The 25390-nt window shown below is 50.6% G+C and overlaps 1 protein-coding gene across 5 annotated transcripts in view; it reads left to right on the forward strand.

Annotated features, from left to right (window-relative positions):
- The window catches only part of TRMT44 (tRNA methyltransferase 44 homolog), a 68034-nt gene that overhangs the window by 34443 nt on the left and 8201 nt on the right, over positions 1–25390 (forward strand). For 2 of the 5 annotated variants that reach the window (XM_008969495.5, XM_034951964.3), the window contains one exon: positions 557–1340. The exons of 1 other annotated variant lie outside the window; for it this stretch is intronic. In XM_008969495.5, the coding sequence (XP_008967743.4) occupies positions 557–786 (230 nt within the window). In that variant the 3' untranslated portion in view covers positions 787–1340. Of the gene's footprint in view, positions 1–314; positions 1341–17395; positions 21801–25390 lie in introns of those variants that run through there. 2 more of the 5 variants (XM_063603717.1, XM_034951962.3) reach the window with 2 other exon arrangements.

Raw genomic sequence — 25390 nt, forward strand, 5'->3', positions numbered from 1 at the left:
TCTGCCCGTAATGCTGACACAGTCCTCAGAGGTCGGGGCTGCAGCACAGATGTTTTCTCGTGTTTCGGCTCTCACACCATGGTCCCTCCTTCCTCCACTCAAGTGATCCTTCTAAAATGGTGGCTCTGTAGGACCTGCCTCTCAGCCAGAGGGAAGGTTGGTGGCCTCAATGATGAGGCCACAAGGGACCCAGCTCTGTCCTCTGCCCTCCCCTCTGGCTGTCCCTCGAATGCGGCCAGTCCTGGTGCAGTCTGTCCTGGGACACTCGGGTTTGCTGCTGCTTTGCCTAAAATGCTCTTCCTGGGTCTGCGCAGGGCTGCTGCTCACCTCCCGCAGGGCTCACCTTCCCCGGCCTTGCCTGAAGACACATCCCATACCTCAGTCACTCCCACTGGAGGCAGACTCACTGTGACCAGCGGGAACTCTAGGCTGTGTTCCGGTTGTATCCCTGACCCTGGATTGGCACCTCCCGTGGCGTGGGAGCTAAACAGAGGCTGGTGAATTAAGGAACTTTCAGGTTTACTTCTCAGTGTGTCTTCTCTGTTCCAAACCACAGTTGTGAATGGGAGAGTTCACATCCGCGACTGGCGAGAGGAGACACTGTGGAAGACAAAGCAACCGGAAGCGAAACAGAGACTGCTCTCCGAAGCCTGCAAAACCCGCCTCTGCTGGTTCTTCATGCATCACCCTGATGGCTGTGCTCTGTCCACGGACTGCTGCCCGTTTGCCCATGGGCCTGCGGAGCTGCGGCCACCCCGGACCACCCCGAGGAAGAAGATTTCATGAGCTGCATCCTTGCCAGCCGAGGCCTGGTCGGGGAGGCCAAACCAAGGAGAGCTTCCCCGGCAGTCCTCAGTGCTGTGGTCTCTGCTCTGGCTGTGTTTCAGCCCACCTCCTCCCAGCTTTCTCCACATCCTCACAGTGATGAACCGTATTTCATAAACATCACACGCCAGAGAAGCCACAGTTACTCGGAAGCCCCCAGCTAGGTGCCTGGCTTGTTTCAGATGCAGCCGCTTGAAACGTGCACAGCATCTTCATATCATAAAGATTGTGCACGGATCCTTACAGTGTCTCCTGGGGGAGAGCGGCTGAGGCTGCCTTGCACAGGCCCTTCCCAGGGCGCTGTCCGACGCGTGCCCCACCATGTCCACATCTGTGAAGAGGATGGGGCTCCTCGAGAAGTAAGACCGTATCTGCCAGCGTTTCTCACCACACTGGAGAGCAGCTGCTCTGGAGCAGGGATCCACCAGATTGGTATTTTTAAAAAAGGTGTAAGACTTGCTATGTTGAGGTTGTTTTTAGAGTTACAGAGAATAAAAACACTCATAATTTCCTGACATGGGCCACTCTAAGTGGCATGAAAAAAAAATCCTAAGTGAATTGTTGACAGGGCTTTAAAAATGTAAATATCACAGATGACAAAGGTAAGACCTACACCTTCCTCCCTCCTCCATGAGACCCTCTCCCCAGAAATACTGCAGCAGTCCTTTTTAGTCCTTCCAGAAAAAAAAATCCTGTTTTGTTTCTCTTTTATTTTTATGAAGTGATAGGGTCTTGATCTCTTGCCCAGGCTGGAGTGCAGTGGCAAGATCATAGCTCACTGCAGCTTTGAACTCCTGGGCTCAAGCCATCCTTCTGCCTCAGCCTGTCAAGTGACTGGGACTGTAGATGCACGCCACCATGCCTGGCCAACTTTTAAAATTTTAGAGGCGGGGTCTCGCTATGTTGCCCAGGCTGGCCTTGAACTCTTGGGTTCATGCAGTCCTCCCACCTCAGCCTCCCAAAGTGCTGGCATGACAGCTGCGAGCCATGGCGTCTGACCCCCGATGTTTCTATTTAAAGTTACTTCTATGGTTTTATACAAAAGGTCACATGCAGTCCACACTTTTCTGCCGTTGACTTTCTGCAGTGTACCCTGGTGCCTCTCCATTGGGTATATCCGCCTGGTTATTGGCAGCAGCCGTGTGGCATTCCGTGGCAGCGCCGCACTCATCACTCCTGAGCAGTGAGAATAAACGGGCATCTTCTCTGAAGGCACCTCAGCTCTGCAGCACCACGGGGCGGCGCTGCCACGGGCCCAGACCCTGCCCTCTGAGTTCCAAGTCAGTCCCAGAGTGCAGATCCCAGGCTGAGGATGTGCCAGGAGGTGCCTGGCCCTGGAAGTGTCCACCCTTCATCTTACTGGGAGACTGGCGCTCCGTGGCCCTTTGGGGCAGGCCCCAGTTTGTCGAGCAGCTGCAGCTCTGACTAGTGAGGCACAAGGGAGCTCTGGTGAGGCCTCTGGGGTCCCCACGCTGGGAAGTTCTCCCTGCAGGGGACGCCTGGTGTAGAAGCCCCGAGGGAGCAGCCAGGAGCCCAGCACTGAGGGTGGTGGAGCAGGAAGATGGAAAGAACTCTCTTCCCAAAGACGAGCCGCAGAGCTGCATCCGTTCCCCAGCCCCTGTGTTAGGCCGTGAGGCATCTTCCTGCCAGGCTGCACCAGGGCTTTCAGGTTTTGTTGCTCAGCACATCCAGGGTCATGCACTTCAGGACAAGCCACCTGATGCCCCTCGGCCCCCCAGCCCTGCAGCCTCGCTGGAGCTCTCCCTGCAGCAGGAAGGGCTGAGGCCAACCACAAAGGGGCTTGGGGCGACATCAAGGGATGGCAGAGCGAGAGGGAAGTGCAGGGAGCCTGGCCCAGAGGACCAGCCCTGCCGCCGCCTCCTGGAAGGGGCACACCTCCTGAGCTAAGCCCAGGATGCCGCCCAAGCCTCGGGGCCTCCCAAGGTGTCCCCCATGCCAGAGTGTGTGGCCTCTGCCAGGCCCAGGATGGCTCCAGGTGGTTGGACTCCCATTTCCTCTCCCCTTCCCAGGTCTTTCCCAAGCCCAGAGCCCCTGCTTTAGTTTTCCAGTGTGGGGAGACAGGAGAGTGGCCACAGAGCCTGGTTCTGCGCTTGGTGCTGCTGGACTCCAAACCTGGCTCTGGAGCTGCAGTCCTGGTGAGGGCGGTGGCCCTGGGGAAGATGAGCTCCCCAACACTTGGTACGGCAGTTTCCAGTCATAAGCCGCAAGGACACAGTCTCAAAGGAGCATCAGATGGGGCTGGGGGCATGTGGGGTGGCCCTGGCTCTCCCAGGTGGGGTCCTGCCAGGCCAAGAGCTATGCTAAGTGGGGCCCACCATGGCCATAGGCCCCTCCGTGTCACCTGGCATAATCAGCTGGTAGAAACAGCCCTTGGGGACTACATCACCTGACCTGATCTCCAGGTTCCAGGTACCATTTCTTACTGCCCCCCAGCAGCACTGTGCCCCTGTCCACAGGTCATGTGACTGGGTGTCGGGCACGGTTCCTTTGCAGCAATGAACAGTACATCTGTGGATGAAGGTGGGCAGATAGAGGTTTGGCGGGGGGTGGGGCGGGGCACTGATCATGGCAGCCTGCTGTGGCCAGCCCCAAGGGCTTCCCGGTGACTTCTCGGAGCCTGAATGTCTCCCCTGGACAGGTGGGATCGAGGGAATGCCATGAAGGTGGGCATGAGGGGGAATCTCGCCAGGGGTACAGTGCGTCTACACTGCTTTTCAGACTAGTGCCACGCAGGCACTAGGTCTCACTGGCTGAGGGGCAGCCTCTGTCCCCAGGCGCCCCGACTTGCCCCATCTGCTGCAGAGGAGGCCCACCTGTGGTGAGCATTGTGGTCTTGGGGCCTGCAGGCGCCCTTGTGGAGTTACCATGGTGACCGCAGCCCCTTGGACTGGTGCTGGGGATTCAGACACCAGGTCACGTAGGCCTTGGCTCGTGGCATGGCCAAGCCCTGGGGTCTGTCGGGGTTGGCAGGGGCAGGCTTCCTGGAGGAGGGGCTGAGGCTGCGTATTCTCCCTCTCATCCTGCCATCCGCTGCGGCTACTCTCCAGGGCCACAACTGTCACAGAACGAGGAACCCGGGCCTCGTGCAGAAGAGCCTTGTATAGGTGGACTGAGAAGAGAGTCCCAGAGGAGAAGCTGAGCCCTCTGCTGACTTGCCCCCAGCTCATTTCTGCTTGACCTTTCCTTGTTGCCGTTTTTGCTTGGAAAACTATATTGTGGACCTCATCATTCTGGGAAAAGGTGGTTCACGAGAAAGCACAGTCATGTGTCACTTAACAGTGCAGACGCATTCTGAGAAATGCGTTGTTAGGTGATTTCATCATCCTGCAACATCAGAGTGTGCCCCGCGCTCCTGGATGAGACAGCCTGCCCCACACCCAGGCTGTGGGGGACGGGACGGCCTGTTGCTTCTGGACCACACGCCTGCACAGCACATTAGCTGTGCTGAATGCTGTAGGCAGTTGTAACGCAACGGTAAGTGTCTGTGTATCTAAACGTAGAAAAAGTACAGTGAAAATATGATGTAAAAGAGAAAACATGCTTCAGCTGTGGAGGGCACTCCCCCTGATTGGGGCCTGTGGACAAGGCTATGGGTGTCCGTGAGGGAGAGGGAGTGCCTCTGAGGCCCTGCTGCAGGCTGGATGAACAGCACACTTAGGCCACACTCAGTTTATACTAAAAAAATGTCTTCAATAACACATTCACTTGAGCTTTTTTCTAACTTTTTAATTTTATGAATTTTAAAAACATTTTTGACTCTTTTTAAATAACACTTAGCTTAAAACACACATTGTACAGCTGTACAAAAATATTTTTCCTTTTTTTATTTTGTTTTTTTGAGACGGGGTCTTGTTGTGTCACCCAGGTTAGAGTGTAGTGGCGCCATCTCGGCTCACTACAGTGAGCCTCAGCCTCCTGGGCTTAATTGATCTCCTGCCTCAGCCCCCCAAGTAGCTGGGACCACAGGCACGTGCCACCATGTTGCCCAGGCTGGTCTTGAACTCCTGGACTGAAGCGGTCCTCCTGTTAGGGGTGGCGAATATCTGAGTTGTCAGTGGTGAATTCACATGGGTCTGCAGCAGCCTCAACTCTTGCCTCCTTGGAAGAAAGAATTCATCTGAAGAGTATAAGGCGGAAAAAGGAGACTGAGGCAAGTTTCCGAGCGGGAGTGGAAGTTTATTAAAAAGCTTTAGAGCAGGAAAGAAAAAGTACACTTGGAAGAGACCCAAGCATGCACTGTGGAGGTGGAGTGCAGCATTTGACCTTTTGACTTGGGGTCTTATATACTGGCGTACTTCTGGGGTCTTGTGTCCCTTTTCCCGTGATGCTTTCCTTAGGGTGGGCTGCCTGCATGCACGGTGCCCTCCTTGCACTCGGGACGTGAGCATTCGCAGTGGGTTTGTGAAGTTGTATGTATGTTCGCCTGAGGCTGCTTCCCTTTTCCGGTAGGACGCCCCCAGAAGGTCATGCTCTGCCATTTTGTCTCTTAATGCGCTTGCTCTAGCCCACTTACGCAATTCCTGAGATTTTATTGGAAGCCGCTGGTGAGCAATTTCAAGTGCCTTTATCTATTGGGAAATTGCCTCTCCCTGGCGCCTGCGACCAATGATCATTTTTAGACAGCCAGTGTTAACAACTGTGGGACCATCACCTCGAGGACTAAACTGATTTTTTATCTTGCCCAGATTCCTATCTAAGGGGTCTGGGGAGTCCTGCCCTGCAAATCAGAAATTCTCATCAGATGGGTTTTATTTAACCCTGTATATTATGACTTACTTTCCAACCTGACCCTGGCATAACATTACAAGTCAAGGAAGAAAAATCAAAGTAGTTTACCTCAAAATGTGTTTACCGTATTTTGAAATGACCCTACAAAGCTGTTTTGTGTGGGGGAAAATTTGCATCTGTAAAGAATCTCTGTTAACATAGCTAGATCTTTTTCTTCCAGACCCTCCCAATCCTGAGGAGATTAAAACTCTAGCACCTTTTGAAAGATCTGAATAGGAAACAGTTGTCATCTATTGTCTCTAAGGGCAGCGACTATTAGACTTCAAAGAACTTTGGTCTCCACAATCTTTATCTTAACCTGAACATTCCCTTTCTATCAATCCCAGGTCTTCAGACAAACTCAACCAATTGTCAACCAGAAAATGTTTAAATTCACTTGTAGCCTGGAAGCTTCCCTCCCCTGCTCCGACCTTTGAGTTGTCCCGCCTTCCTGGACCAAACCAACGTATTTCTCAAATGTATTTGATTGATGTCTCATGCCTCCCTAAAATACATAAAACCAAGCTGTGCCCCGACCACCTTGGGCACATGTTCTCAGGACCTCCTGAGGACTGTGTCATGGGCCATGGTCACTCATATTTGGCTCAGAATAAATCTCTTCAAATATTTTACAGAAAACAAATACTTTACAGGGATCTACTCTCTTCGTCGACAACCTGATGCTCAGTCACCTGACATTCCTGGTGGGTTGGGGTAGCCCTTTCCTGTCCTGCTGCTGCCTGCCTACCAACCTACTATGTCACTCCTGCCTCAGCCTCCCAAAGTGGGGTTACAGGCAAATATTCTTTATATTATATCAGCTTTTCTCTTTATGCTTTTTTACTTTTAAACTTTTTTGTTAAAAATGAAAACAGAAACACACACAGTAGCCTAGGCTAGGCCTACACAGAGTCAGGATCATCAATATCACTGTCTCCCACCTCCTCGTCTTGTCCCATCAGAAGGTCTTTAGGGGACTAGCACACCTAGGGCAGTCACCGCCTGTGATAACAGGGCTGCTTTCTGAATCCATCCTGAAAGCCCTGTCTGAGGCTCTTCTTGAGGAATTGTCACTCTTTTCAGAAACATGGCCATGGTGATGTGCTTGGTTTCCTTTTTTCATCATAGATTTGCCTGTAAGCAGATAAGGCACTATGAACATTCCTGTCTATGAAAGAAAGCCTTCCGTGTTGAGGTCTATGCTTCAGACTTGTTAAGGTGCGTGTCGAGGTCTGCAAAGCTTTTGCTAAACCCTTCACTGTAAATTTTCTTGGGGCTCATCTTGTTTTTCGCCAGTTGCCTCTTCTCTTGCCCCTTGTTCAGCTCTGCGTCCCTCTTCCAGTTCCAGCAGCTCATTTGTCAGTTCTTCAGGAGCCGCCTGGAGGCGCTCCTCAACGGCATCCTCCTCCACCCTAGACTGGAGTTGTTTGCCGTCCTAGCCACAGCCGTGTTGAGTTTTGCAGCCTCCTCATCCTGGGCAAATCCTTTGAAGTCCTGGGTGAACTCTTGCGTGTCCTCCTCTGGATGCCACTCACGCACACCTTGGCAGGCGCACCTGGGTCATCACCCCTTTCATGAGCGTCTGCGTGAAGAGACCACCAAACAGGCTTTGTGTGAGCAACATGGCTGTTTATTTCACCTGGGTGCAGGCGGGCTGAGTCCAAAAAGAGAGTCAGCAAAGGGAGATAGGGGTGGGGCCGTTTTATAAGATTTGGGTAGGTAAAGGAAAATTACAGTCAAAGGGGGTTTGTTCTCTAGCGGGCAGGAGTGGGGGTCGCAAGGTGCTCAGTGGAGGTGCTTTTTGAGCCAGGATGAGCCAGGAAAAGGACTTTCACAAGGTAATGTCATCACTTAAGGCAAGGACAGGCCATGTACACTTCTTTTGTGGTGGAATGTCATCAGTTAAGGTGGGGCAGGGCATTGTCACTTCTTTTGTGATTCTTCAGTTACTTCAGGCCATCTGGGCATATACGTGCAAGTCACAGGGGATGCGATGGCTTGGCTTGGGCTCAGAAGCCTGACATTCCTGCCTTCTTATATTAATAAGAAAAATAAAAGAGTGTTGAAGTGTGGGGACGGCGAAAATTTTGGGGGGGTGGTATGGAGAGATAATGGGCGATGTTTCTCAGGGCTGCTTTGAGCAGGATTAGGGGCAGCATGGGAACCTAGAGTGGGAGAGATTAAGCTGAAGGATGATTTTGTGGTAAGGGGTGATATTGTGGGGTTGTTAGAAGAAACATTTGTTGTGTAGAATTATTGGTGATGGCCTGGATACAGTTTTATATGAATTGAAAAACTAAATGGAATAAGAGAAGGAGAAAAACAGGTATGAAAGGTCTAAGAATTGGAGGACCCAGGACATCTAATTAGAGAGTGCCTAAGGAGATTCAGCATAGTCCTGCCAGCAAAGATTATTTATTTACTTCAAGAGTTAAGAGTAGCAGTTTGGGGATAGCACCAGGAGATATCAGCTGTGATGGCTTGGAGAAACAGTGTAAACCGGCAGTGTAAACAAGAGCAGGGCATGTATGAGTAGTTGAGAACGGTGAATAGGAATATGACTAGACAGAAGATAGTAGGGTTGACAAGTTTTTTTGGGGGGGCACGGTGTAAGTTGGTCTGGTGTCTGGAATGAGACTGGGGCCTAATAAAAAGGAGCGTCTATACAGGAGCTCAAATGGGCTGTACCCTGTAGCATTCTGAGGACAGGTCTGACTTCTGAGAAGGGAAAGTGGTAAAAGTATTGTCCAGTCCTTTATAAGTTGGTGGCTGGGCTTGGTGAGGTGTGTTTTTAAAAGACCATTAGTCTGTTCTACTTTTCCTGAAGACTGAGAACTGTAAGGGATATAAAGGTTTCACTGAATACTAAGAGCATGAAAAAATGCTTGGCTGATTTGACTAATAAAGGCCGGTCTGCTATCGGACTGTATAGAGGTGGGAAGGCCAAACTGAGGAATTATGTCTGACAGAAGGGAAGAAATGACTACGGTGGCCTTCTCAGACCCTGTAGGAAAGGCCTTTACTTATTCAGTGAAAGTGTCTACTTAGACTAAGAGGTATTTTAGTTATCTGACTCGGGGAATGTTGAGTAAAGCTAATTTGCCAGTCCTGGGTGGGGCAAATCCCTGAGCTTCATGTGTAGGGAAGGGAGGGGGCCTGAATAATCCCTGAGGAGTAGTAGAATAGCAGATGGAACACTGAGAAGTTATTTCCTTGAGATTTCCAGGATGGAAAGGAAATGACAGGTTCTAAGAGGCAGGCTAGTGGCTTGTACTATAGCATAGCCTGCCTTTGCTGGTGTGTGGCGATTAGGTCTGGTGGAACTTCCATCAATAAACTAAGTGTGATCAGGGTGAGGAACAGGGAAGAAGGAAATGTGGGGAAATGGGGTGAACGTCAGGTGGATCAGAGAGATACAGTCATGAGGGTCAGGCGTGGTATCCGGAATAATGTGGGAGGCTGGATTGAAGTCCGGGCCAGGAACAATGGTGATTGTGGGAGATTCAACAGAGTGAGTATAGCTGAAGGAGCCGGGGAGCAGAAAGTATATGCGTCAGGTGTGAGGAAGAAAATAGATTTTGGAAATTATGAGAGCTGTAGAGAGTGAGTTGAGCATAGTTTGTGATTTTAAGGGCCTCTAAAAGTATTAGGGCGGCAGCAGCTGCTGCACAGAGACATGATGGCAAGCCTAAAACAGTAAGGTCAAGTAGTTTGGACAAAAAGGCTACACGATGCGATCCGGTCCTTGTGTAAGAATTCTGACTGCACAGCCCTGCACTTCGGCTGTGTGTAATGAAAAGTCTTGGGATGAGTCAGGGAGAGCTAGAGTGGGGGCAGTTTCTAAAGTTGTCTTCAAGGAACGGAAAGAGGAGTGGGGAAAGGATTTAGGATCTATGGGGTCAACTAGGTTTCCTTTTGTGAGTTTATATAATGGTTTTGTTAGGATGGCAAAACCACGTGTCCAAAGGTGAAAGTATCCAACCATGCCCAGGAAGGAAAGGGGTTGTTTTGTAGAAGGGTTGGGGTTTGAGAGATTAGTTGGACATGATCGGCAGGGAGAGCACAGGTGTTTTTATGAAGAATTATGCCGAGATAGGTAACAGATGGAGAAGAAATTTGAGCTTTGGAGGGGGATACCCGATGTCCTTTGGAGAATAAATGCTGAAGGAGCAGAAGTGTGTCTTGTTGAGAAGATTCAAAGGAGGGGCTACAAAGAGGGTCATCAATATATTGAATAAGGTGAGAAGTGGAGGGGTGGAAATAAAGTAAATCATGAGAAAGAGCTTAGCTGAAGTAATGAGGGCTGTCCCTGAAACCTTGGGGCAGCACAGCCCAGGTAAGCTGCTGGTACTGATTGGTGTCAGGGTCAGTCCAGGTGAAAGCAAAGAGAGGTTGGGACGAGGGGTGCAGGGGAATAGTGAAAAAAGCATCTTTAAGATCAAGAACAGAATAGTGAGTTGTGGAGGGAGGTATTGAGGACAAAAGAGTGTATGGGTTGGGCACCACAGGGTGGATAGGCAAAACAATTTGGTTGATAAGGCACAGATCCTGAACTAATCTGTAAGACTTGTCCAGTTTTTGGACAGGTAAAATGGGGGAATTTTAAGGAGAGTTTATAGGTTTTAGAAGCCCATGCTGTAGCAGGCGAGTGATAACAGGCTTTAATCCTTTAAGTCGTGCTGTGGGATGGGATATTGGCGTTGAGCGGGGTAAGGGTGATTAGGTTTTAATGGGATGGTAATGGGCATGTGATGGGTTGCCAGGGAAGGAGTAGAGATGTCCCATACTTGTGGGTTAAGGTGGGGGGATATGAGAGGAAGATGCGAAGGAGGCTTTGGGTTGGGGAGAAGGGCAGCAATGAGATGTGGCTGTAGTCCAGGAATAGTCAGGGAAGCAGATAATTTGGTTAAAATATCTCGGCCTAATAAGGGAACGGGGCAGGTGGGGATAGCTAAAAAAGAGTGCATAAAAGAGTGTTGTCCAAGTTGGCACCAGAGTGGGGCAGTTTTCAGGGGTTTTGAAGCTTGGCCGTCAATACCCACAACAGTTATTGGGGCGAGGGAAACAGGCCCTTGAAAAGAAGGCAACGTGGAGTGGGTAGCCCCCGTATCGATTAAACAGGGGATGGACTTACCCTCCACTGTGAGAGTTACCTAAAGCTCGGCGTCGGTGATGGTCCAGGGGGCTTCCAAGGTGATCAGGCAGTGTCAATCTTCAGTTGCTAAGCCGAGAAGATCTGGGAAGGAGTCAGTCAGAGAGCCTTGGGCCAGAGTTCCAGGGGCTCTTGGAGTGGCTGCCAGGTGAGTTGAACAGTCCGATTTCCAGTTGGGTCCCACACAGATGGGACACAGCTTAGGGGGAATCCCGGGCTGCGGGCATTCCTTGGCCTGGTGGCCAGATTTCTGGCACTTGTAGCAAGCTCCTGGGGAAGGTGGTTCTGGAGGAACACCTGGCCACTGCGGTTTAGGCGTTTGGAAGTTCTTGTGTGCTGGAAATGTGGCTGGGGTTTGTCTCACAGTGGAGGCAAGGAATTGCAACTCAGAAATATGTTGCTACTTGGCTGCCTCTATTATTGTACACCTTGAAGGCGAGGTTAATTAAGTCCTGTTGTGGGGTTTGAGGGCTGGAATTTAATTTTTGGATTTTTATTTATTGGATTTTATTTATTTGGATTTGGATTTAATTTTGGATTTTTATTTAATTTTTGGGAGCAGATTGGGTAATAAAATGTGTATTGAGAATAAGATGGCCTTCTGACTTTTTAGGGTCTAGGGCTGTAAAGCGTCTCAGGGTTGCTGCCAAACGAGCCGTGAACTGGGCTGGATTTTTATATTTGATGAAAAAGAGCCTAAACGCTATCTGATTTGGGATAAAGAGAAAGGAGCATTAACCTTGACTATGCCTTTAGCTCCAGCTACCTTTTTAAGAGTAAATTGCTGGGCAGATGGGGGAGGGCTACTCACGGAATGAAACTGTAAACTGCACCGGGTGTGAGGAGGGGAGGTGATAAAAGGATTATAGGGTGGAGGAGCGGAGGCTGAGGAAGAATGGGGACCTAGCTCAGCCCGGCGAGGAGCAGCCCAGGGAGGAGGGGAGAGGTCAGATGAGTCTGTAGAAAAGGAAGATTAGAAAGACTCAGTGACGCTTGGGGTTGGGACTGAGGGGACAGGCGGGAGGGAAAGAAGGAAGGTTTGGGACGAATTGCATTGGGCACAGAGACTAGGAAGGGACCGATGTGTAAAAGAATGCCTGGACGTCAGGCACCTCAGACCGTTTGCCCATTTTATGACAAGAATTATTTAGATCTTGCAGGATAGAAAAATTGAAAGTGCTGTTTTCTGGCTATTTGGAACTACTGTTGAGTTTGTATTGGGGTCAAGCGGCATTGCAGAAGAAAATAAGGCATTTAGGTTTTATGTCAGGTGTGAGTTGAAGAGGTTTTAAGTTCTTGAGAGCACAGGCTAAGGGAGACGGAGGAATGCAGGGTGGAAGGTTGCCCATAGTGAAGGAGGAAAGCCCAGAGAAAAGAGAGAGTAGAGACAAGGAGGGAAGGGGTTCGGGGGTTCTTACCCTCCAGAAATGCGGGAAAGGGGTCGGGTCGTATAAATAAGGGGTTGAGGTGCAGAGATAAGAGGTCAGGGCATGGAAATAAGGGATGGGGCACAGAGATAAGAGGTCGGGGTGCAGAAATAAGGGATTGGGGTGCAGAGATAAGAGGTTGGGGCGTGGAAATAAGGGATTGGGGGTTCTTGCCCCCTAGAAAAGCGGGACTTGCTGCTAAGGGTAAAGGAGAAGGGGTTGAGGGGTTCTTGCCCCTGCCTCAGAAAAGCAAAAAAGGGGTAGAGACACAGAGAGAAGGGTTTGGGGTACTTACCCCTCCCCCAGAAAAGCGGGACTTGCCACTAAGGGTGAAGGACCAAGGCAGGTGTCCCTGAGTGGTCTGACACCTCTGAAACCTGGGTGAATAATCGGAGAGGCGTCCCTGCAATGATTAAACACCAAGGGAAGGCTGCCTTCCCTAGTCTGTGACCGGCGCTGGAGTTTTGGGTCCACGGATAAAACGTGTCTCCTTTGTCTTTACCAGAAAATGAAAGGAATTGAAATTAAGAGAAGGGAGAGATTGAAGTGTGGTGCCAAGATTGAAAGGAGAAAGAGGTTGAGGGATAGTGAGGGAGGTTGGAGAAGAGAGTAAAAAGAGGCCACTTACCGGATTTGAAATTGGTGAGATGTTTCTTGGGCTGGTCGGTCTGAGGACCTGAGGTCATAGGTGGACCTTTCTCATGGAGCAAAGAGCAGGAGGACAGGGGATTGATCTCCCAAGGGAGGTTCCCCGGTCCGAGTCATGGCACCAAACTTCATGCACGTCCGTGTGAAGAGACCACCAAACAGGCTTTGTGTGAGCAACATGGCTGTTTATTTCACCTGGGTGCAGGTGGGCTGAGTCCGAAAAGAGTCAGCGAAGGGAGATAGGGGTGGGGCTGTTTTATAAGATTTGGTTAGGTAAAGGAAAATTACAGTCAAAGGAGGTTTGTTCTCTGGCGGGCAGGAGTGGGGGTCGCAAGGTGCTCAGTGGGGGAGTTTTTGCGCCAGGATGAGCCAGGAAAAGGACTTTCACAAGGTAATGTCATCACTTAAGGCAAGGACCGGCCGTTTACACTTCTTTTGTGGTGGAATGTCATCAGTTAAGGTGGGGCAGGGCATTTTCACTTCTTTTGTGATTCTTCATTACTTCAGGCCATCTGGGCATATACATGCAAGTCACAGGGGATGCGATGGCTTGGCTTGGGCTCAGAGGCCTGACAACCCCAAGCTCAAACAAGGTTTCTGGTGCAGCCCTAGATGCCATCCTTCCACAGTTGCGTCAGTGCCTTCTCGGCAGACTCTTCAGCTGAAGCTGTAGCCCAGGCAAAGGACCTCCTCAGCCAGGAAGACTTAAAAGCTGCTGTGAGTGCTGTGTCCATGGGATCAAGGGAGTGGTATTTGGAGGGGGAACCACTGCGACGTAGGGAGGAAAATCACCAGTAAGAGGAGGATGTGCAGGAGCAGCACCACCCACAAGCAAGACCTTGAAAGGAACTGTGTCATCCGGCAACTCAGGAGGGCCTCTTGGAAGAGGAGTGGGCTATTCCTGACTGCCTGGCTCCTGCAGTGCCCTGGCCCCATGTGCTCACTGTTTCGCTTGAAGGCCCTGGGGCTGTCATTGCACGGGATCACATTCATAGCCTGCAACATGGCCACCACGCAAGGCTGGTATCCAGTCCTTAAAAGCCTGGAAACCTGGCATTGACTTGGCCTCCTTAAGGATGATAGTGAAACACCTATGCAAAAATTCTGTCAGTGAGAAAGTGATGATGGTGAAAGAGATCTGAGCTGACCCACCCCCATCTTACCTTTCCCTCAATTATTCCTGGGCCATAGGGCTAGGCTAACTTTGGAAGACAGGCTGTAGTTTTGTTTTCATTTTGTTTTGTTTTGTTTTGTTTTGTTTGAGATGGAGTTTCACTCTGTCGCCCAGGCTGGAGTTCAGTGGCACAATCTCGGCTCACTGCAACCTCCGCCTCCCGGGTTCAAGCGATTCTCCTGCCTCAGCCTCCTGAGTAGCTGGGATTACAGGTGTTAGCCACCACGCCTGGCTAATTTTTTGTATTTTTAGTAGAGATGGGTTTCACCATGTTGGCCAGGCTGGTCTCAAACTCCTGACCTCAGGTGATCAGCCTGCCTCGGCCTCCCAAAGTGCTGGAATTACATGCGTGAGCCACCACACCCAGCCTAGGCTGTAGTTTAAATTATAATAGGCCTTGCCCCAAACTCAACTGCTTTTGTAAAGCTAATGGAAGGCCGTCAGACTGGGGGAGGAGAGGAGTCCTGCTAAGGCACAGACATGAATGACTGCCAGCCATTATATCAGAGGTTAAAGACATGCAACTTCCCCAATTACTCCTGCCAATAGCATCACTATTGTAGAATCCAAGATTGGCCTTTTGAGATATCTTTTCAGACTTTTTGCATGTCTGACACCCATGGCTCCACTTGGACCCATCAACCCCTGCTCCTGTGGCCCCCACAGAGGCAATTCAGCCCGCAGGAGGACAGCTTTGATCCTGTGTGATTTCATCTCTGCCCAACCAATCAGCAGCAGGCACCCATTACCTGGCCACCCCCACGCCTTCCCTGAAACTGCCTTTGAAAAACCCCTAACCTACAAGCTTTGGATGAGAATGATTTGAGTAGTGACTCTGTGTCCGGAATTGGTGGGTTCTTGGTCTCACTGACTTCAAGAATGAAGCTGCGGACCTTCACGGTGAGTGTTACAGCTCTTAAGGCGGCACATCTGGAGTTGTTTGTTCCTCCCTGTGGGCTCGTGGTCTCGCTGGTTTCAGGAGTGAAGCTGCAGACCTTCGCGGTGAGTGTTACAGCTCATAAAAGCAGTGTGGACCCAGAGTGAGCAGTAGCAAGTTTTATTGCAAAGAGCAAAAGAACAAAGCTTCCACAGTGTGGAAGGGGACCCGAGCGGGTTGCCACTGTTGGCTCGGGCAGCCTGCTTTTATTCTCTTATCTGGCCCCACCCACATCCCGCTGATTGGTAGAGCCAAGTGGTCTGTTTTGACAGGGTGCTGATTGGTGCGTTTACAATCCCTGCGCTAGATATAAAGGTTCTCCATGTCCCCATCAGATTAGTTAGATACAGAGTATTGACACAAACGTTCTCCAAGGCCCCACCAGAGCAGCTAGATACAGAGTGTCGATTGGTGCACTCACAAACCTAGACCTAAACACAGGGTGCTGATTGGTGTGTTTACAATCCCTGAGCTAGACATAAAGACTCCACATCCCCACCAGACTCAGGAGCCCAGCTGGCTTCACCTAGTGGATCCCGCACTGGGGCAGCAGGTGGAGCTGCCTGCCAGTCCCGCGCTGTGCGCTCGCACTCCTCAGCCCTTGGGTGGTCGATGGGACTGGGCGCCGTGGAGCAGGGGGTGGTGCTCGTCGGGGAGGCTCGGACCACACAGGAGCCCATGGAGTGGGTGGGAGGCTCAGGCATGGCAGGCTGCAGGTCCCGAGCCCCGCCCCATGGAAAGGCAGCTAAGGCCTGGCGAGAAATCGAGCACAGCGCCGGTGGGCCGGCACTGCTGGGGGACCAAGTACACCCTCTGCAGCCGCTGGCCTGGGTGCCAAGTCCCTCACTGCCTGGGGCTGGCAGGGCTGGCCGGCTGCTCTGAGTGCAGGCCCGCCAAACCCATGCCCACCCGGAACTCCAGCTGTCCCCCAAAGGCTGCACGCAGCCCCGGTTCCCGCTCGCGCCTCTCCCTCCACACCTCCCTGCAAGCTGAGGGAGCCGGCTGTGGCCTTGGCCAGCCCAGAAAGGGGCTCCCACAGTGCAGCAGTGGGCTGAAGGGCTCCTCAAGTGCCGCCAAAGTGGGAGCCCAGGCAGAGGAGGCACCGAGAGCGAGCGAGGGCTGTGAGGACTGCCAGCACGCTGTCACCTCTCAACTCAGTCTCCCACATGGCGTGGCCACCCTTGTGTCTGTTAAACTCTTTCTCTACAAAAATGCCGTGGTCTTTCTTTGTGCAGTGGTCAGGAAAAACCCCTTGGGCAGATACAAAAGTCCTTTCAGGCATCTGTTTCCAGAATAGGGAGGTTTCCTCCATATTGAAGATTTGCTGTGGCAAGTAAATTTCCTCCATAATCAAGCTTCCAAAACTCTTCAGCTGCCTTCACATCAGCACCCACAGACTCAGCATTCATCTTAACATTATGTAATGCATAACGATCCTCAAATCATGTAAACCACCCAGAACTGGCAGTAAATCTGATACCAAAGTCAGGTCCAGCCTTTCCTTTCAACATCAAAAACATACTTTTTGCTCTGGCCATGATCGCCGTGGTGCTGAAACCGCCTCTGCAAAAATTATAACAGAAAATTACGACCGTGAAAGGACAACTAACCTAACCGACTCCATCTTGCTTCTCATCTCCAAGCTGTCCTTGTTCATTCCCGGGCGTAGGCTCAACCTACTTTGGGAGGAACTTAGTTTACAGTGTGAAAGGAAAATAAATCTTGGGGCCCCAAAATCACTAAGCCAAAGCAGAAAGTCAAGCTGGGAACTGCTTAGGGCAAACCTGCTTCCCATTCTATTCCTAAAAAAGATAGCTACTAAGATTAAAAAGCTACATACCTCCCTCACAAGGAAATTCCTTGTGGACAAATGACAGAACTCAAAGCCACCTCTGCTCACTGAGATAGATGCGTCTCTGACTGCCTCCTTTGGAAAGGCCAATCAGAAACTCAAAAGAATGCAACCGTTTGCCTCTTATCTACCTATGACCCAGAAGTCCCCTCCCTGCTTCGAGTTGTCCCACCTTTCTGGACAGAACCAATGTATACCTTACATATATTGATTGATGTCCCATGTCTCCCTAAAATGTATAAAACCAAGCTGTGCCCGACCACCTTGGGCACATGTCGTCAGTACTTCCTGAGGCTGTGTCACGGGCACACATCCTTAACTTTGGCAAAATAAACTTCCTAAATCGACTGAGACCTGTCTCAGATATTTGGGGTTCACAATGGTTTAACTTTGAAACAAAGACAATAACAACTCTTTTCCAAAACAAAGTCCCTGCCTGCCTGAGGATCAGACTGCCTTTATAGGACTAACAAATTTGCCATGAGATTAGAAATTATGGTGTAGGAGTAATGCAGCTGGAGGTGGTGGGATTCTGAACCTCCTTAAATTGCTCCTGTGATAACCTAAGATGAGTGCTTAACATCTTTTGCAGACCCTGTATTCAGTGGATCAGCTGGCATCACCCAAATAGATAAATTGGCCCATCTGGTCATGTGGCCCCCACCCAGGAATGGACTCAGCTCAAGAGGACAGCTTCAGCTCCCTAAGATTTTATCTTGGACCCGACCAATCAGCACTCCCGACTTACTGGCCCTCTACTCACCAAGTTATCCTTAAAAACCTCAATCCCTGAGTTTTCAGAGAGACTGATTTGAATAATAATAAAACTCCGGTCTTCCACACGGCCGACTCTGCATGAATTAAGCTCTTTATTGCAAATTTCCTGTTTTGATCCATCAGCTCTGTGTAGGCAGTGGGCAAGGAGAACCCTCTGGGCAGTTACAATGCTGAGAGGCATTCACTCCTCTGTCTGGTCTTCAGTCTATGTTGGATCCAGGCACCTCTCGACTTTCCGTTAGTCACCTTGCTCTCAGTGCAGCGGATCCTTTTGGCCTCCACTTTCCATTGGTCGCCTTGCTTTCACAGAGGCGGGCTCTTTCAGCAGCTGTCGCTTTGTCCTTGCTCATCAGGGCCACAGCTCTGGTGGAATGGGACCTGCCTGCCTGGCGAGCATAACCGCCTCTGATTTTCCACCTTCGTGGTCCTTAGTCACTTGTCATTTCGTTTTCAGGTCAGTCACTGGCAATAATGACTCTTACTGGTCTCTTACCAGCAACATTAGCTGTGGATCTCGTATGCTTAGGGACCATGATGAACTAACCACACGAGATTAAATCAGGCACAAGAGAAAAGTGTGCAACTGAGAGATGCAGAAAACACCAGGTGTGTGAGGCAGCTGTGGGGTGATGGGACGCACAAAGTGTGAAAGGAAAATCAATCTTGGGACCCCCAAATCACTCAGCCAAAGGGAAAAGTCAAGCTGGGAACTACATTAGGCTAACCTCCCATTCTATTCCTAAATAAGATGGCTGCATAGGTTCTAAAAAGCTGCATACCTCCCTCACAATTGGTTCCCTAGTAAATTCCTTGTGGGCCCCAAGATCTTCACCCTAAAACAGTTGTGTTAAATTTCACCCTCACAATGTAAATGGATAGCTGATATTCACAGGTACAGGACAAAGGACAGAGCTCAAAGTCATCCCTCTGCTCACCTGAGACAAATGCATACCTACCTGATGGCTTCCTGTGCCCTACATTTGTTTTATCTTAGTAGAAATGCAGGTTCACTGAGCCAGACTAAGTTGTGTATTCAGTGAAAGACTGATCGAGGACTCAAAAGAACACAACTGTTTGTCTCTTAGCTACCTGTGACGTGGAAGCCCCTGCTTCCAGTGGTCCCACCTTTCCAGACCAAACCAGTGTTCATCTTACATATGTTGATTGATGTCTCATGTCTCCCTAAAAATGTATAAAAGCAAGCTGTGCCCGACCACCTTGGGCGCATGTCATCAGGACCTCCTGAGGCTGTGTTATGGGTGTGTCCTTAACCTTGGCAAAATAAACTTTCTAAATTGGTTGAGGCCTGTCTCAGATATTTTGGGTTCAAATACCCAAGGGAGGTATGAAGCTTTTTTTTTTTTCCAGTCTTTGCAGCTGTCTTATATAGGGATAAAATGGGAGGCAGGTTGCCTGATGCAGTTCCCAGCTTGACTCTTCCCTGTGGCTTGGTGATTGTGTTCCGGGAGCACCGTCGTAGGTGTGTTCTGTGGTGGACTGAAACATCTCGATGCAGTGCATGGTAAGCATTAAACACAGGTGAACGGTGTGCTTTCACCAGCTCCCAGCTGCTCTTTCCCAACACAGGCTTTCATCCAGGAAATGGCTGCCATGGCTGTTTGGAATCACCTGACTTGTCCACCATGAGAGTCCTTAGTCAGGGGAAGACAGAACATTTGGAGACCCCAGGTTAGGGTAGGGAGACTGTTCACACCTGGAACAGGAGGCAGCTGTGCCCCTGTCTGTTCCTCACAGTCCTGCTGCACTTGGGCAGTTTGCATCCGTTGTCATAGGTAAACACCCATGGGGTGTTAGTGACCTGATGCCATAGAGGAGCAAACTGAGGCTCAGAGAGGTTAAGTGACTTGCCCAGAGTCACACAGCAACTGCCAGAGTCAGGATTTCCACGCTGGGCTGCAGCCTCCTGGCAGGGCTCTTCCCTGTGAGGCCCTTGACCAGAGGGACACTTGGGGTTTAGTCTGGGGGGCATGCCTTTGTTTTTCACCCTCCAGTCATGGTGCATGGTGGTTTCTCATTGATGATGAAGTGGAGCTTTCAAAATGAATCCATTTCAGTAAAAAAAGTGGGTCAACTAAATACAAAGTATTAACTAGGTGACAGTTTATTTGGTGCATGGAGAGGGACGACATCACAAAGGCAGCCCTCAAATTATGCAAGCTTGGAAACCACTGCCTCATATCTCCTTCCAGAATCAGGAGCAGGCAGCACCCGTGTCTCAGCGCAGACCCTGTCATTGTCTTGCGCCTGATAGTGAGGCAGGAGAATCGGGTCTGGAGGCAGGGAACCTGAGGCCGATTCGTGCTGACTGGATACCAGAGGCAACCTCTTTTCAACCCCTCCTTTTTTTGCTGGCAGTTGAAACATGAAAGTACCTCTGATTGGTTCCCTGCCACAAACAATCAGACTGGTTGTGGACCTACTCTTCACTCTGGTCCTCTCCCACAACCAATCAGACTGGTCGTGGGCGGGGCCTATTCTTCATTCTGATTGTTTCCCTCCTGCAGCCAATCAGACGGGTCACAGGCCGCTAGACTGAAGCAGTGGGAAACCTTCATTTGCATAGAGTGAAGCAATGGGAAACCTCTAGAGGGTATTTAAACCCCAGAAAATTCTGTGACAGATGCTCTTGAGCCACTTGCTCAACCCTGCTCCCACTGTGGAGTGTACTTTTGTTTAAAATAAATCTCTGCTTTTACTTCTTTCCTTTGTACGTTGTGTCCAATTCTTTGTTCAAAACACCAAGAACCTGGACGACTACCCTCACTCAGTAACGGTAGCCTCTGACTTCCTTGTTCTCATCCCGGCCTGCAGCAGCACCTTGGTCTCCTCATCTGTTAGACGGTGGTGGAACACCTGCTGGCCAGGCTGCAGCTGAAATGGAAGGCAGGAGTGGGTGTTTGCGTCTCAAGCCCGCCCCATGCGGGAGCTCAACCATGCAGTTGGGACTGTCGGTTGCTACAGGGCACTTGACAGTAGAAAGACCTCTGGGCAGTTAACCAGAGGCAGCTCCTCTAAATGAGATGTAGAGGTCCCCAAGAAGGAAAGTGAATTGCTCAGGGTCACAGAGCTGTGTGATTAATTAGAAACGCGTATTAATCTATCCTGCAGATGCAGGCGGTCACTGTGGCTCCCTCAGAGAGAGAGGACTGAGCCTCAGGGGCAGCCAGTAAATTTTCGCCTCTAGGGTAATTAGGAGTTCAGTGATTTTTTTTTTTCTTTTTCTTTTCTTTCTTTTTTTTTTTAAAGCACGAAATGGGGTTAAATTTTTTAAATTAATTTTTAAAAATTGATTTTTAAAAGAAGTTTAGTGATTTTTAATGAAAAGAGCCCATAAGAGGCCTTTGTGATGGGGCCCTGGGCTTCCCTCTCACTTATTCTGAGGCAGAAATTAAAGAAAAATAAATACTGCGTTTCTTCACTCTAAGAAAAGTAAAAGCTAAGGCCTAGAATGTGGCAAGGCAAGGGCTAAAAATAAAAGAACAAGTGTTTTCTATTTAGCAGCTCACTTCAAGGAGTTATAAGATAATGCTGTCTGAAAAGCCAAGGCTAAAGGAATGGGCTTTAGACAACTCTTCCTTCTCCAGAGCAAGGTTGAGGGGAAAAAAAAAAAAAAAAAAAGAGAAAGACAAATTCCTTTACTGTTACTCCTTTCCTTAGTCTCTTAAGCATGATTATGTTTTACAAATGTCTATATTTAGCCAGTTCTTGTTTTTTGTTTGATGCAGCTGCAAGTCCAAAAGCTATGCCCTATATGATTAACTGCTTTTGTTTTGCTTTTGTAAGCCAGCTTATAAAAACCCTGCTCTGGGCCGGGCACGGTGGCTCACGCCTGTAATCCTGGCACTTTGGGAGGCCGAGGCGGGTGGATCACAAGGTCAGGAGATCGAGACCATCCTGGCTAACACAGTGAGACCCCATCTCTACTAAAAATACAAAAAATTAGCTGGGTGTGGTGGCGGGCGCCTGTATTCCCAGCTACTCAGGAGGCTGAGGCAGGAGAATTGCATGAGCCCAGGAGGCGGAGCTTGCAGTGAGCCGAGATCGCGCCACTGCACTCCAGCCTGGGCGACACAGCGAGACTCTGTCTCAAAGACAAACAAACAAACAAAAATCCCTGCTCTGTCTTTGTTCAAGGCTCAGCTTTCTAGATGTGAGTCCACTGAGCTGGTGTGTACCTTAAAATAAACAATCCTCCTGTTCTCCATGTCTGTCTCTTTTGTCTCTCTAGTTCTCTATTTCCCACAACATTTCAGATGCCACTCAGGTGAGAGGCAGTGAGGATTTTCCCCTCAGGGTTCTGCCCTTTGCCCACCTGAGCTACCTGCACAGCATGGTGTATGGGAGCTGTGCCACTGGGGCTGGCATGGGGGGGCTGGGAAAATCCCAGGGGCAGGGAGCAGAACCTGTGCCCTCTGCTGGGCTGAGAGCATGGGCTTGCTCAGCTATGCTTCTCACTGTCCCTCCCCAGCCTCTGTGGACTCCCACCCACTCCAGTGCAAATCAAGACTCAGTGGAAGACGTCAGGAGAGTGGACATGCAGGTTTTGGAGATCCTCCCTTTGTGGGTTCTCCTTCTCCGGGGTTTTCTCCTCAATTTCCAGTAGTTTGGGCAGCTGTGAACTCCATCCCCTGACTCCTCAGGGTATGAAGATGATGACATTTTGCTTGATTTGCACCCTGTGCACTGCGCGGTCTGGCAGTTTCTTCCAGAAAGCCAAGTAAGTGCAGATTCTACCTCGTGCACCTCCCTTCTTGTAGGGGTGTTCTCCTGTATTCGTCTGTTCTCAAATCACTATAAAGAAATACCCAAGACTGGGTAATTTACAAAGAAAAGAGGTTTAATTGGCTCAGGGTTCTGCAGACTGTCTAGGGAGCATGATGCTGGCATCTGCTCAGCTTCTGGGGAGGCCTCAGGAGACTTACAATCATGGCGGAAGGCAAAGGGAAAGCAGGCATGTCTCCATATGGCCAGTGCAGGAGGAAGAGAGAGAGGGGCAGCGATTTTCTTTCTCAGTGTTATGGAAAGGATGATGCCTCCTGCTGTTTACTTAGATTTGATAAAATGCGGTGTCTCCCCCTGCCAGGGTGCTGAAGGAGGGCCCCATGCTGAGACAGCCACACCCACCCAACATCCACACCTCCCCTCATTCCCAGCTGCCTGTGTTAGCTTGGGCCACAGGTCTGGCTGATGGTCTGTGAGTAGAAGCGATGCCACTGTGCCCTGTCTGGAGATGCCAGGGGCGATGTGTTCTGGGTGGGGAGTCAGCAGATGCAGGGGCAGGGGGCATGGGAGTGAACCCCACCTTTACAGTGAGAGCCACGGGGCCCTCTATATTTGTCGGGGAATGGTGGTCCCTGTGTGGTCCAGTTGCCCAGAGGAGGTACCCTTGAGCTGGAGCTTGAGAGGTAAGGGGGTCCCTCGTGGGAGGTGAGTTTGTCTTTTCCCCTCTCTGTGGTTATGTGGCTCCAGGTGCAGCAGGGGCAGATCCAGCTGCAGCAGGGGCAGCTGCAGCAGTGGCCTTCGGCCCAGGAGGAGGGGCTGGAGATTCAGTTCCCCAGGAGCTTCAGAGTGTGGCCATCAAGGAGGCCTGGGTTAGAGGTGGCCTCCTGAGATGTAGCTCTGGGTTCTAGGGGCCTGGGGCTCTGGGGTGAGCTGTGAATTCCCATCCGGCACAGGAGACTTGCCCCAACACTGTGCTGAGACACTTGCCCCATCTTCAGCCTGGGCCCCCTGCCCTGGGCCGTGTCTCTAAAGGTGACCCCAGCCCCTGAGCTGAGGTGTTGTACAAGAAAATGCAATGCTGCCAAACCGCAGCCTGCCTGGCCAAACCCTTTCCAGGAATTGTCCTCCTGCACCTGCCATACATTTCTCCATCCACGGAGCCTCAGGCCTTTGCCTTCCCTCTTCTTCAACCCTCCAATTTTGGTTTCCTCTCTATTCTCCCTTTAGAATTGAGTGTGGGGGTGGGCAGGGGTGAGGGCATGTGTGTGGGGGGGTGTGGGGTGGGGAGGGAGGGGAGTGTCCTGAGGGTCAATTTAGTGTCATGCCTCTTTCACCACCACCACCAAAGATGAAACCAACAATAAACTAAATACCGCGTGTTCTCATCTGTAAGTGGGAACTAAATAATGAGAACAGTGGGCAGAAAGAGGGGGATCACTGACACGGGGACCTACTTGAGGGAGGAGGTTGGGAGGAGGGACGGGTTCAGAAGAAAACACAAAACTGTCAGATGCTACACTGAGTACCCGGGTGATGAAACAATCTGCACCCTGAACCCCTGAGTCAGGAGTTTACTATATAACAAACCTGCACATGTACCCTTGGACAAGAAATAAAAGCTAAAAAGAGAGAGAGAGCTCTCAGCCTATGGGCGCAGTGGCTCATGCCTGTAATCCCATCACTTCGGGAGGCCAAGGCAGGAGGATTGCTTGAGTTCAGAAGTTCAAATCCAGCCTGGGCAACATAGCAAGACCCTGTTTCTATGAAAAAATTAAAAATTAGCTGGAGTGGTGGCATGTGCCTGTAATCCTAGCTACTCTGGAGGCTGAGGCAGGGAGGACTGCTTGAGCCTAGGAGTTCCAGCCTGGGCAATGGAGTGAGACTCTGTCTCTAAAAAAATAAAAACAGCTGGGTGCGGTGGCTCATGCCTATAATCCCTGCACTTTAGGAGGCTGAGGCGGGTGGATCACCTGAGGTCAGGAGTTCGAGACCAGCCTGGCCAATATCGTGTAACCCTATCTCTACTAAAAATGCAAAAATTAGCTGGGCTTAGTGGCGTGCACCCATAATCCCAGCTACTCGGGAGGCTGAGGCATAAGAGAGAATCGGTTGAACCTGGGAGGCAGAGGTTGCAGTGAGCCAAGATAATGCCACTGCACTCCAGCCTGGGCAACAGAGCGAGACTCCCTCTCGAAAAAATAAATAAATAAATAAAATAAAATAAAATAAAAGCCCTAGTCCCCTTAGTCTTAGTTGAGACTCAGCTCAGTGTGTCCTGGAACCTCTTCCCCACTCCAGGGGTCTGAATGAAGCCAGTCTTGCCACCTTTCACAAGTGTCTGGCGGGCACTGTTTACTTTTTTTTTTTTTTAAGGCAGAGTCTCACTCTGTTGCCCAGCCTGGAGTGCAGTGGCGTTGACCTTTATTCACTACAACTTCCACCTCCTGGGTTCAAGCAATTCTTGTGCCTCAGCCTCCTGAGTAGCTTGGATTACAGGTGTGCACCAACATGCCCAGCTAAATTATTTTGTATTTTTAGTAGAGATGGAGGTTTCACCATGTTGACCAGGCTGTTCTTGAACTCCTGGCCTGAAGGGATCTGCCCGCCTCGGCCTCCCAAGGTGCTGGGAAGACAAGTGTGTTTCCTGTGATGCTGGGACCCCCTCCCTGTGCTGTAGCACCCACAGATAGAACCACTTCCTCAGTGTGGGGGTGAGATCGCTTGGGAAGCACTGTATGAGGGAGCTCTGCCCTGGGCCAGAAACCCGGATGCAGCCCTGCCAGGCCCCCAGCTGTGGGGCAGGTGGCCGTGCCACTGCTCAGTGGATCCAATTGAGTGCCTACTGCATGGCCGGCAATTCCATGTGCTGGGGATAGAGTGACAGCAGAGGCGATGGCTTGTGCATGTGCAGGGCGGGAGGTGGCCTGTGGTGGAGCTGGCAGGTGGCCTGAGGGGAGCCCTGGTCCATCCGGGGATGTGGGGCAGGAGAGACCCCACCCCCAGTTGGCCCCTGCAGTTCGAAGTCTGAGAGATGGTATGTAGGCTGCTGCTATTAATAGCAGCATGA

The sequence above is a fragment of the Pan paniscus genome, chromosome 3, assembly GCF_029289425.2.
Source record: "Pan paniscus chromosome 3, NHGRI_mPanPan1-v2.0_pri, whole genome shotgun sequence".
NCBI classification, from domain to species: domain Eukaryota; kingdom Metazoa; phylum Chordata; class Mammalia; order Primates; family Hominidae; genus Pan; species Pan paniscus.